At 36.8% G+C, this 13,102-nt stretch overlaps 1 protein-coding gene across 4 annotated transcripts in view; it reads left to right on the top strand.

Annotated features, from left to right (window-relative positions):
* Nucleotides 1-2,263: 2,263 nt before the first annotated feature.
* LOC114247102 (uncharacterized) overlaps nucleotides 2,264-13,102 on the top strand; it is a 35,829-nt gene continuing 24,990 nt past the window's right edge. For 3 of the 4 annotated variants that reach the window (XM_028179951.2, XM_089740127.1, XM_089740126.1), the window contains exon 1: nucleotides 2,313-2,662. In XM_028179951.2, the coding sequence (XP_028035752.2) occupies nucleotides 2,464-2,662 (199 nt within the window). In that variant the 5' untranslated portion in view covers nucleotides 2,313-2,463. Of the gene's footprint in view, nucleotides 2,663-13,102 lie in introns of all 4 variants that reach the window. The other variant, XM_028179950.2, reaches the window with a different exon arrangement.

The raw sequence follows: 13,102 nt of genomic DNA, 5'->3' as shown, positions 1-13,102 counted from the left end.
CTTGTTAACGAACAAAACTAGTTTTAAACTACCAAAATTAAATGAAATGCTATCTATAACACTAAAATAAAATTAATGTTTTCGGAAATCGATTGCAAAATTTTAGTCTTGCCAATGCGTGTTCACATTTCGAGAATGAAAAGGCGTGTAGTCTTTGAAAACAACAACGAAGATGAGCGTCCGAACGATAAATTAGTCTTTCCAAGGGGATCTTTTCGAGGCTTTTCAATTTTATCATTACTTTTTCAATTTAGTGGTGGATATAGTCTTTATATTTTGGTAATTTAAAATTAGAGGCGTGTTTTCGTTTCATTCCTTTCTGGATCCCTCAAATAGAGGTATTTTGATTTTCTATATTCATGCCTTAATAATTTTTTTATAGAATTTTCGCTTCTTGATATGGATAATCTTTTATAATTCAATCCTATTAGCATGTGACTTTTGTTCGACTTATTTCCATTTTACATTTCAAATATAGTACAAATTCTGCTCGTACCTTTCCTAAATCATCAAGAATAGATTACAACAAACATTTACATACGGAACCCTTTCTTTATTGACTTTGTAAATTTTCATAGACCGTTAGAATAGAAAGCCCATACAGTGAAAACGTCATAAGTGAATATACGTTGAATATTATTAGGTTGCGGTTAAAGATGGTTTTGTATGCCTGAACCTTTGTTTAATTAACTCTGATTTGATTAAGTCGTTTGCTAATACACGTGCTGTTCTTTGGTTCTAAATGAACACGTTTAGGATTCTTGCTGTATAATTTTTTAACCGCAGTTATTATAACAGTCAGTCGTTGGGCGTTAAAAAACCGCGAAGGTTTTTTTTTTTTTATTAAAATTCTGGACAAGCAAAAGTGAATATGTGTTTTGGGACGCGCGGTTTTGATTATCAACCCATAAGAACACGAGTTTTTAAATAAGAAATTAAAGCATTGATTGTATTTATTAATATTATTATTATTTTTAATAATTATAAATAAATAAATAAAAATTGACAATAATCAGTATTTAAAATTATATTATTAGATTTATTTTGTATTTTACAATTTCTTGTTATACTGTATAGATGTATTTATTATATTATGTTGATGTTTGATTAATTATTAATAATATTTTTCTGTATTCTATATTTGTATTATTGTTTTTTTTTTACAATTTACGGTTTTAGGTTTAAGACGTGAATAAAGTTTTAAAAGAATAAATATGTGAAAATCAACGAATTGTTTACAACTTTAGGAAGGAGCAATAAAATATAGAAGAATGTAGTTCGTGTTTTAATGACTAAACTATTTATGACATCGTCAAAACGTTGTCGAATAACATTCTCAGTTTTCCACCAGGCCCGTGACAGTTGTTGATGGAAAGAGCAATTGAAAAGTGATCTGTGGATAGTATTTTTTTTTTTTTTTTTTATTGTTATCGGTAAACTGACGAACTCACGACCCTCTTGGTATTGTGTGGTTATCGGAGCTCAAGGAAGTCACTATGTGAATGCGGCACCTATCTTGAGACAAGGTGGTAGGACGTCTTGAGAGTCCGCAAGGGTAGTTACCACCACCCTGCCTTTTTCTGCCGCGACGCAGTAATCCGTCTCGGTTGAAGGGTGGGGCAGCCGTTGTTGTTACCTTAGAACCTGTTACCTTAGAACTCATCTCAAGGTAGGTGTCGGCATTTACGTTGTAGATGTCTGTGGGCTCCGGTAACCACTTAACATCAGGTGGGCCGTGAGCTCGTCCACCCAACTATGCAATAAAAATAAAAAAACCCTTTAAACTCATGAACAAATTAATATAAGCAAGCACCGGGCAGTGCGAGTTCAATACAATACCTCCTAATACCAATCTGGACTTGAAACAATGTTTGCTATTAGATAATCGATATGCTGATGTTTGATTTAGAAGAGAAGAACCAGTTGCTAAACGAGCGTGTAAATTGAAAATAAATATAATGGAGACATAATAAAGATTAATGAGCTTAGTACGCGGAAACTCTGATTAGGTTTAAATTGCTCCGATTTAATTGGTCTGTTCTACAAACAGTAAAAGCGCTCACATCCTGCACTCGAGCCTGTCCATTTATCGCACGATTAGAGAAAGCAACCGAAAGTGCTCGCTAAACGACAAAAAAGTAAATTGACGCTACGGACACAAAAAAAAATATGTTGGAAATGCTTTAATCATTTTTCTTGTTTTGCAACTTTGAAAGGTTCGGCGTGCGATGCGAAAGCGCGCGTGAAATGAAACGTGATAGTCAGTCTTGTGGCCGACACCGCGCATGCGCCGTCTCGACTAAAATGGCAGTTGATAAAAAAAAGCGGGAAATGAAAATTTACAATTTACGTAAACAAATCAGCTTAAGTTGTTTAGCAAATAAATAATCTAGACTTTTTTAAATGATAACCAAAGATATGTAATTTAATTTTATTTATATATAATTTAAGGAACATCACAAAATGTGGGCGAATATAATTCATGTGAAAATTGTGATAATATGCTTAGTGATATTAATGTTGGTTTATTGTGATTGTAATGTTAAAAAGGGCGCGAAAATAAGATTTAAGAAAAACGGTGATATAGATAAGCGGAAGAATACTTCAATTAAAAATAAAGCGAATGACACCTTTAAAAATGACGCAAGAGGATTTTTTGGTGGTAAGTAATAGAATTTTATCTCCACTATATAGAATACTAGCGACCCGCCCTCGCTTCGCTTCGGAAACATTAAAACACACATGAAACAAAAAAAAAAAATTAAAAAAAGTAGCTTATGTTCATCAGGGACAATGTCGGCTTCTAATGGCAAAAGAATTTTTCAAATCGGTCCAGTAGTTTAGGAGCCTATTCGAAACAAACAAACAAACAAATCTTTCCTCTTTATAATATTAGTATAGATTAGTATAGATGATCAGGAATTATGATCACTGTGTTGCTGTTACGAAATAATAAGTCATCTATTTGAAGGGTTGTAGAAAATATCTTTAAAGCAGAAAGTAACACAATAATAAAACAATATTAAGAATTTTATATAAAACTAGCTGACCCGGCAGACTTCGTAGTGCCTCAATCGATAAATAAAAGACCTAAACTTTTGTGTAAAATAAACTTAAAAACAAACAAAAGGAATCCGTTCGACACACATCAAAGGAAAAACAAAATTGTTATTTTTATTTCATTTCGAATATTTTCATTCATTTATCTACCTTTTAAACCTTCTCTGGACCTCCACAAATAATTCAAGACCAAAATTAGCCAAATCGGTCCAGCCGTTCTCGAGTTTTAGCGAGACTAACGAACAGCAATTCATTTTTATATATATATATACATAGATAATGTGTTTTCCAACATAGGTCACGTAGCTTAGGTATTTAGTTTCGTCAATAAATATTTGTTAGATAAATTGAAAAAAAACCATTAATTGGAAATAACCTACGATTTGTTTGTGTTATTGTCAAAATATCACTATACATTTTGATGTATTACGTACATTTAACGATTTTTGAAACTGTTCCTCTTCTGGCTTATATCCTAGGATGTGGGGTCGGCGCAGTACCTACATCCTCTTTTTTCATTCAGAACTATCACACGTCAACTATACACTCACGTCCTTCTCTCGTTTACCCTATTTCACACAAATTTCTTATTTTTTTACAGTCCATCCTAGTACTTTTAGGACGTTTCCTGTTTGAAATTATGCAGTTCAGAATGTTTCCATGAAAGCAATTCGTATACAATTTTAACTATTCTGAACAGAAGACTTCTTGTAACAAAATCCAAAAAATACTCATTACCTACCAGAAATTAATTGAAAAAAAAAACTTAATAGGGAAGAGAGTAGATAACAAGAAGCCAGTGGCTTTTTATGGGATAACATCCTTATATTTTAAAGATGAAACCAAAGTTGAATACTGCTTATTCTTTATATGTGCAAAGAAACGTAAATGTGAATAATTACTATTTGCAGAAAATTAGACGGCAATCAGTACAATATTCAAATGTCGAGGAATCACACTTTAGTTATCCGTGACCACGAAAACTGGAAAGTGTCCGAAACGTCGGGAAATGATAGACGCGAGATTAACACCGTAATACTTTTAATTAAGTCTACGGCCTGCGAAAACCGAATGATAATTTAGTTTGATTCAAAATTATATTTTATTGTTGCGACAAAGTAAGCCATTATTGTAATATATTGTAATTGTTTTCTTCAAGTTTTGAACGAATGTGTACCTGGACTTTTCAACAAATTTACTGATTAAATAATACACACAAGATTTTGAGATCATTAATCACCATTAAAAGAGAGTTTCATTCATATTTCTTCGAACAACCTTGCGATTTTTCCCGAGATTACGTTTGTCGAACCGTCCATTCAGAACGCCTTATTACTAGGGCCTTTGAATCCAAGGCTCATGGGGGAATAAGCGGTCACCACTACTCATGAACAGCTCAACGTGAATGCTGATATTTACTTTGGCATTAACTGTCGAATTTTGTTCCCGTTATCAAAACCGAAACATACGATCGCGTTAGAAATAGGTAGGTCAATCTAATTAACTCGCGCGGAGTCACAGCATGTCCCTTTTCTTTTTTTCTACCTATTCTGATAGGCTTGAGAGGCTATTGCAGCTTCTCCTTGACGTGTAGGTGAGCTCACGGGGCTCAAACCGGGAGTGTTGCTATGACTGGCACTAGCAAGAGCAGTACTTCGCAGAATCTACCACCGCATCGGAAACGCGACCCACTAAGAAGATCCGACGAGAAACTCAGTGGGGTGTGTCTATGGGTTAATTCACTCGTCGAGCCCTTCGTCGCAAGCGACGGGTTCAACGAGGATGTTGACCGGTGCTTGTGGTACCTAAAACCACCGTCAATGGATCGGGAGGATCCGTAATGACCTGTTTAGGGCGACGTCGACAGCATGCCCTGAAGACGTAGGTCGCTTACTGTAAAAAAATGTAACAGCGAAAGCGGGTTATTTGAATTCGCATGCGCGTTTTGTTTGTTTGTTTTTTTTTATTATTTTTACAATTCGACAGTGTATGAGCGCTCTTAATGACTTGCAATATGTTCCGTGGTAGCAACGTGACTTCGCATCTTTTATCTTGCGGTTTCTCTGACTACCTTTTGTTTGGGATAAGAAAGTTTGTTATTTAGGTAATTTAAGTTTTGTGTTTTGTTGCTGTAGATCGTAAAGATCAACCACTGTTATTGGGGCCCGTAGATATCACAAAGTGAATGCCGCAGTTCATTTTTAGACAGGAGGTTTATGTAGTACGGCTATTGAATGTTTTTGATGATTTTTTTGTGGTCAGAATAGATAAGATGGTGGCACCGAAGCGGCAATACTTATGTATAGGTCTGTGTGATTATTTCACACACCAATATTAAAAAGAAGCTTTTCTAATAAAACATGGTTAGTTGTTAAATACTGCTAAGTTTTCAGTATTATCTTTAATAGAGATTGGTTGTAATTGATCATTGAATTAACAAAAACATCGAATATTTAAGAAATAAATTCAATTACAACTAAACGTAGAAATAACTGTCTCAAGCATATACACATATATGATGTGTATGAAAATGAAAACCAATGTTTCTTTGTATGTATTAAGGACGTCGTGGCTAAATGCCGTGGTTCAAATGTGGCAGGCGGGCACTAGTTTTTGTGCCAGAAAATATACGTAATATCTGGACACGAACGGTTTACACCATGAAGGAGCAATTTTGTGTAAAAGTCGCTTAAGTAAAAAAAATAAAAATGATTATTACAGGTATAAACTACTTTACTGCAATCCGTCAGGGGTCTCCGCTTATTTCATGTATTACAGTTTCATGAATGAGATCGCCATTACACTTCACTTCATTGTGACAGGCCTCATGTGTTGAGGCAACGGTGGGCCGTGAGAGCGTTCACTCTTCTATTGTTCTTTAACAAAATCAAATCAAATCAAAATCTAAAGATCTTATTATACTTTATTAAATCTCTGGGCTGATGATGATGACTGAGCGATCGTGACTTAAATCGGTACAGTTGTTTCTGGGAAGGAAGGTTTTTGAAGGTCTTCAAAGAAGGTTTCTGTTATATTACCATCAACGAACGTCATGCGTGTATTTCAGATATCAGCCTTCTTAAAGAGCGATGCCTCCGTCCTAATGTACTAAACATTTTTCTTGGCTCGATCGATTAGAAGTCGTCGTGGCCTAAAGGATAAGAAGTCCGGTGCATTCGTATCGATATGCAACGGTGTTCGAATCCCGCAGGCGGGTACCAATTTTTCTAATGAAATACGTACTTGACAAGTGTTCACGATTGACTTCCAAAAGAATAACATCGTGTAATAAAAATCAAACTCGCAAAATTATAATTTGCGTAATTACTGGTGCTAGGACCTCTTGTGAGTCCGTACGGGTAGGTACCATCACCCCGCCTATTTCTGCCGTAACCCAGTAATGCGTTTCGGTTTGAAGGGCGGGGTAGCCGTTGTAACTATACTGAGACCTTAGAACTTATATCTCAAGCTGGGTGGCGCATTTACGTCGTAGATGTCTATGGGCTCCAGTAGCCACTTAACACCAGGTGGGCTGTGAGCCCGTTTACCCATCTAAGCAATAAAAAAAAAGATATTCAACGATAGTCAGTGTGGACAGTGACGCGGTTTCACTAGTATTAAAATTAGAACAGATTCCAACAGCTGAACTTAAACAATTAATCATTCCCTTTCGGATGAGCTCGTCGCTATTCCGAAAACGATTCTAAACTACACCTAAAGATCCTTTTCAATCTAGTTCAGTCATTATTATTCAGTTTGCGTATAAAAAATACGTGAAACGAAATGAGGATTCTTTTCACGTTACTTTGGTATGGACAAAGTAATCTTAAAGTCCTGGTATCCTGTTTGCATTTTAGAAACTATAACGGTTAAGTTGCTTAACTAGCTTAGCTTAGTTGGGTTTTTTTTTACTGGTGGTAGGAGTGTGAGTTCACCCGGGTAGGTTACCCTACCTATTTCTGCCGTGAAGCAGTAACGCGTTTTTGTTTGAAGGGTGGGGCAGCCGTTATAAAAACTCATATCTCGAGGTGGGTGACGGCATTTACATTGTCAATGTCTATGGGCTCCGGGACTTAACAACCTGTTTAACACCTGCCATATTTTCCAGAATCTCTATAAATTAAACGGTTGTCTGGAAGAGATCGCTTTTATCGATAAGACCGCCTATTGTACAAATGTATCTGCTTTTTGATTGTTTTATGAATGTAAACTTTTGGTGTGCAATAAAGTGTACTCTCTCTCTCTCTAACACCAGGTGGGGCGTGAGCTCGTCCATTCATCTAAGCTATAAAAAAAGTAACAAACAGAAACATCCAATATTCGAATTAATATCAGTACCTACTGATACTGAAGCTTCAAATGATCCAGTACATCAGGCAACCTACTCTTCGAACTGGAACACGTAATTGTTTCAATGCCAAAAATGGTGGGACAGTAGTACCCACTTTGTACATCAAGCTCTACCACCGGTAGTAATTTATTGTGTACATATATTAAAGAATAACAAATATATGGAATATTTTGAGATAATATTTCTATAAACAACAAATGCCAATATTTTAATTTAAAAAAAAATTACTAGATAACTAAACTAATCTTCTAATATAACTAAAAACTAATCTTTGTCAAAAGCAAATATATTTTTTGAGGTTCTAGATAATGATCTATCCGAGTAGCAATAACTTTGTTGTTCAAGCGGTACTTAGGAATTCGTTCCAATACGATCTCATTGTATAGAGTAGCATCCTTAATTTGCAAAGGATACTCATAAATCCCAATCCATATCAAGCAATAAGGAGTAAGCAAATAATTCAGGAATACTGTATTATCTTTTTAATTCAGTTATCCTACAATGGTTCACCGCAGTTACGGAAGTTGTTTTTTATTGATGGCTGGTCTTAAAAAAACCCAGCGGAAATAGGGTCCAGGTGGATTCTTCACTTTTAATGATGCAGTACGGCATAGGTCTGTGCGAAAATACTAATTATCATGTTAATACAATTTTGATTACAATTTATCTAGGTAGTGCTTATGAATTTAAAGGAACCAAACTATTTTATCTCTATAATTAATTATTATTTGTCAAGATAGGCAGACAAACTTATGGTCGATCGGATGCTAAGTCGTTACTGAAGCTCGATGAGAAAACCGTTTTATTTTATTTATTTATTGCTTAGATGGGTGGACGAGCTCACAGCCCACCTGTTGTTACGCGGTTACTGGAGCCCATAGACATCTACAACGTAAATACGCCACCCACCTTGATGTATAAGCTCTAAGGTCTCAAGTATATTTATAACGGCTGCCCCACCCTTCAAGCCGAAACGCATTACTGTTTCACGGCAGAAATAGGCGGGGTGGTGGTACCAACTCGTGCGGTCTCCCAAGAGGTCCTACCGCTAGTAATTACGCAAATTATAATTTTGCGGGTTTGATTCTATTACACGATGTTTTCCTTCACTGTGGAAGTTGATTGCGAACATTTATATGTTAAGTACGTATTTCATTAGAAAAATTCATACCCGCCTGCTGGATTCGAACACCGTTGCATCGCTCAACACGAATGCACCCGACGTCTTATCCTGTAGGCCACGACGACGTATTATTAATGCCACTGTTTTTATTTCAGAGAAAATCTCGATGTCTCCTAATGCCGTATAAAGGGTTTTCAAGCAATCAAGTATCTATTTAATGTCAGTTTTAACAAAAAAAATACTAAAATATTCCTGCAACTGTTCGTAATATTATCAATACGCAGAAAACGTACCAGACGAGGTATCGAGGCCTTTGCATTGTAATTTCACTTGAAAACCTGATGTCGAATGTATTTTTGCGATTTCAAATGTAAAATTCATTTGGCCTTGTCCAATAAATCTACTTACAATACCAAGAAATGTTGGTAGTTGGAACGCAAATATACCGTACTGTATAAAGTGATGGGGAAAGTAGTAATGATAATTTAATAATGCCTCAAAATACATCGCGTTGTTTATGAATATTCATGAAGCGGTTAATCTTGAGAGTTAAGTGCTACAAAAAAATAATCTATCTATACTAATATAAAGCTGAAGAGTTTGTTTGTTTGAACGTGCTAATCTCAGGAACTACTGGTTCGATTTGAAAAATTATTTCAGTCTTAGATAGCCCATTTATCGAGGAAGGCTATAATAGGCTTTATAACATCACGCTAAGACCGCTCCATGCGGAGCACCAATCAAGAATGTTTCAAAATCGGGGTTTTTTCCCTTTTGAGAGCTTCCACTGCGTGCGCTGCGGAACATACTTAAGTGATCATACATAGATAAAAAATTATGGTCGAATTGGTAACTTCCTCTTTTGAAGTCGGTTAAAAAGCGTGATTTTGGTACCTTAAACAGCTCCTTAACATTCTATTATTCAAAAATATTTTCACTTTCTACGTAAATGAAGAGGCGGGTAAAATTAAGCGTTTTGCCAAAGTAACTATTCCACGCGGACGAAGTCGCGGGCAAAAGCTAGTGACTAATACGACTAATCAAAAATAGCAACTATTTCAATTCGATTACGACAAAAATATTTTGTAATTAATACCTAGGTATACATCAATACGAATTTGTTTAGGTTCATCTGTTTGAACGTATATATATAGGTAAAAAACGGGTACCTTATTTCTTTGTTGTGTTTTTTTTTACTGTGGTGTTATTTTATATGTATACGCTCTATCTCTATTATTCTAAAACGTAATTTGTTTGCTACATACGTGTACTATATTAATATACGAAGCGTCTAGACTAACCTAGACAATTTGACTGTATTAAGGTTCAAAAAAAAGTAATTTTCTTTAGTTTTCTATGCTTGTATTTGACTCATTTACAACTAGATTTCTGCTACTACGTACCTAGTCTTGCCATAAATACTGAGACAAAGGAAAAAATAATCTATTGCATATAACATTTATTACTTTTACAGTGTGTTAGTTTAATACATAAATATAAAACAATTTAAAGTATAAAAAGCTTATTCGAAGTGGTCTCCATTGGCTGCAATACAGTCCTTTAAACGTTGAGGCCAGTTATCAATAGAAGCACGCACTCTTTCCATGGGAAAATTTTTCACTGCCAATCGTACGGATTGTTTTAGGGACTCCAAATTATCATGGCGTTTAGAGCAAGCCGTACTCTCTAAAACTGACCATAAATCATAATCCAGCGGATTAAGATCGGTACTAGACGACGGCCAGTCTTCAGCTCTGATGAAGTCCGAAACGTTCGTTTCCAACCAAGACTGCGTAGACCGAGCTTTATGACCTGGCGCCGAGTCTTGCTGGAAGGACCATTCTTGATTATTGAACATGGTGTTGTTAAGGGGCTTCACTACCTTCTCAAGAATGGTATCTTGATACACTTGTGCCGATGTCTTGATACCTTTTTCACAAAAGTATGGCCCAGTCACTCCTTCGTAGCTAATACCCCACCAAACCATCCATGTTATCCATTTTAATATCGCAAAATATTGTACAATGTATTGGCGCCAAAATGAGAAAACTCAATGAGCAATCATATAAAAATGACAGATTCCAAATTCAAATGTAATATTTTGTTTATTTTTAATTGTAACAGTATTTATGGCCAGACTAAGTATATCGTTTTAGTTCTATTACACGAACGTATATTCCGAGCATTAATCAACTAAATTTAAGCAATTAATGACAGACCAGTGAACGAAACTGTACACGGGAATATTGTGTATCAAGTGTTTTTTTTGCGTAAGTATATACAGTGCATATCATGTCAGAAAAAAAGGGGAGAGAGCAATCGTATCTAAATGTAAATCGTACGGTATAAAACTCCCTAGCTCCTGTACAATTCTTTAGGGAAGAACCAGGGTAATACTTTTCCATTGACAAAACACAACCCACATTTCCTATTAACGCGTTGTAATAATAATCTTTCGATCCAGTCATGCATCAGGGCTTGCAAATAATTTCACCTTCACTTGTACAATAACAGTACAATTACACGCGTGTCTAACGCCGCCAGACGAAAGTGATTAGTGAAGATACATTGTTGATTATTGTGCTGCACGCTTTCGTTATTCCCTCACTATCTTATGGATAGACAAGCTTATCACTGTTGTAGTTGTTAAATCGTTATATCAAAATATCGCATTGCAACATTATTTCCATTTAACACAATGAATATTTAATGACGGTTACAATACTAATTATGCTTTGCACGATTACTATGCGACAGAAACTTGCCGAACGCACAGTCAACGCACGGATATAACCCACTGAGTTTCTAGCCGGGTCTCACCTTCGCAGTGGGTCGGGATTTCAATCCTGTGGTAAATTCGTATGGTAGGCAGCGGCTTGGCTCTGCCCCTGGCATTGCTGAAGTCCATGAGCGACGGTAACCACTCACCATCAGGTGGTCCGTATGCTTGTCTGCCTACAAGGGCAACAACAAATAAATAAATAAAATCATCGAAGCACTGCTCTTTCCAACGCAGATGTTAGGAAAGTCTCTCAGGCTGAGCCTCACAGCTCATCCGAGAGCTTACCTACTGGTCCAGTAAAACCAGATTAGATCCTCGATGGTTCTGGCTTCATTCAAGCTATGAGATAGGTTTATGTAGAGCAGCGACTTTGATTTACTCAAGTTCGCATTGAGGCTCAGGCGAAAAAGCGATGAAGGCATTATTTAATGCTATAACCTCTACCTCAATCCTTCCAAAAAGAGGGGAGCCTTATCTTCTAATTAAGATCCTAATAAGGTGTAAGACATAACTATGAAGATTATGATCTTATTGAGACTAGACCTTTTGTCTCAAGGTGGACAACGGCATTCTCTTTATCATATTTATAGGTCACGTAACCATTTGAGACCAGGTGGACCGAGGGCTCGGGCGCCACCAGGTAATAAAAGAATCCTCCGGTCTCAAAATTTTGTATATCTTATTTTATCTTAAAATACGACAGTCCCACTCTTGAAACCGGAATACATTATTTATTTGCGGACAGAAATGGAAAGGTCGATATTAAATCGCTTGGGTTTGGCTCACAGTCGGAGCCGTATAGCAGCAAAACATCGAGCCTAAAGCCAGTAATAAATTTCATTGACTGTTAAATTAATTCGTATCTCATTTGTTTCAAGTTTTAGCAATAAAGGCATTTGCCCTATGAAATTGATAAGAGTATTACAGATTTAGGATCACAAAATAAGTAAGAAGAATAATATCTTCAATAAATTACTTAAGTACTTTTTTTTCCTACCTAAGCTGATAGCCTTGAGAGGCTATATCAGCGTCGTCTTAAGTAGTAGGTGAGCTCACGGGGCTCAAACCTGATGACGTTGCTAACACGAACCCTAGCAAGAGCCGTGCTTCGCAGAATCTACCACCGGATCGGAAACGCGACCCACTGAGAAGATCCGGCGAGAAACTCAGTGGGCTGTGTCTGAGGGTTAATTTACTCGGGTTCGACGAGAACGGTGATCGGTGCTTGAGGTACCTAAGTTAGTGGGTGGGGAGGATCCGAAATAATTTGGTAGGCAGCGGCTTGGCTCTACCCCTGGCATTGCTGAAGTCCATGGGTGACGGTAACCACTGACAACCAGGTGGGCCGTATGCTCGTCTGCCTATAAGGGCAATAAAAAAAAAACCGAAATGACGTGTTTGGGGCCACGTCGACTGCTTTCCATTCTGTCCGCAGGATCGGAAATGTAGTTACCGGCGGCCACAATGAGAGGGTTCTCGTGTCGTGCCGCTTTACCGAAGTGGCGCATCGACGCCGACTGCAGATACTTACTGATGGACTCTTAGTCCAGGTCGTCATGGAGGTCGACGTTCCTGACGAACCACGGAGCTCCGACGGCTATCCTGCAAAAACGGGATTGAATAACTTGGAATGATTTTAAGCTAGTGCGGGCCGCGTGAGCGAACACTACACTTGCATAGGTCATGACGGGCTTAAGTACTATAGAGTACTTGTTTACATGAAAAAAAGAGTAAACCTATTTCTTAGACAATAATGCGGTCACCATTTTTATCTAATTTTCCGGGG

Source organism: Bombyx mandarina, chromosome 03 (assembly GCF_030267445.1).
Source record: "Bombyx mandarina strain Sakado chromosome 03, ASM3026744v2".
Taxonomy (NCBI): domain Eukaryota; kingdom Metazoa; phylum Arthropoda; class Insecta; order Lepidoptera; family Bombycidae; genus Bombyx; species Bombyx mandarina.
The sequence above is the reverse complement of the archived record's forward strand: the minus strand, read 5'-3'. Positions and strand labels throughout refer to the sequence as shown.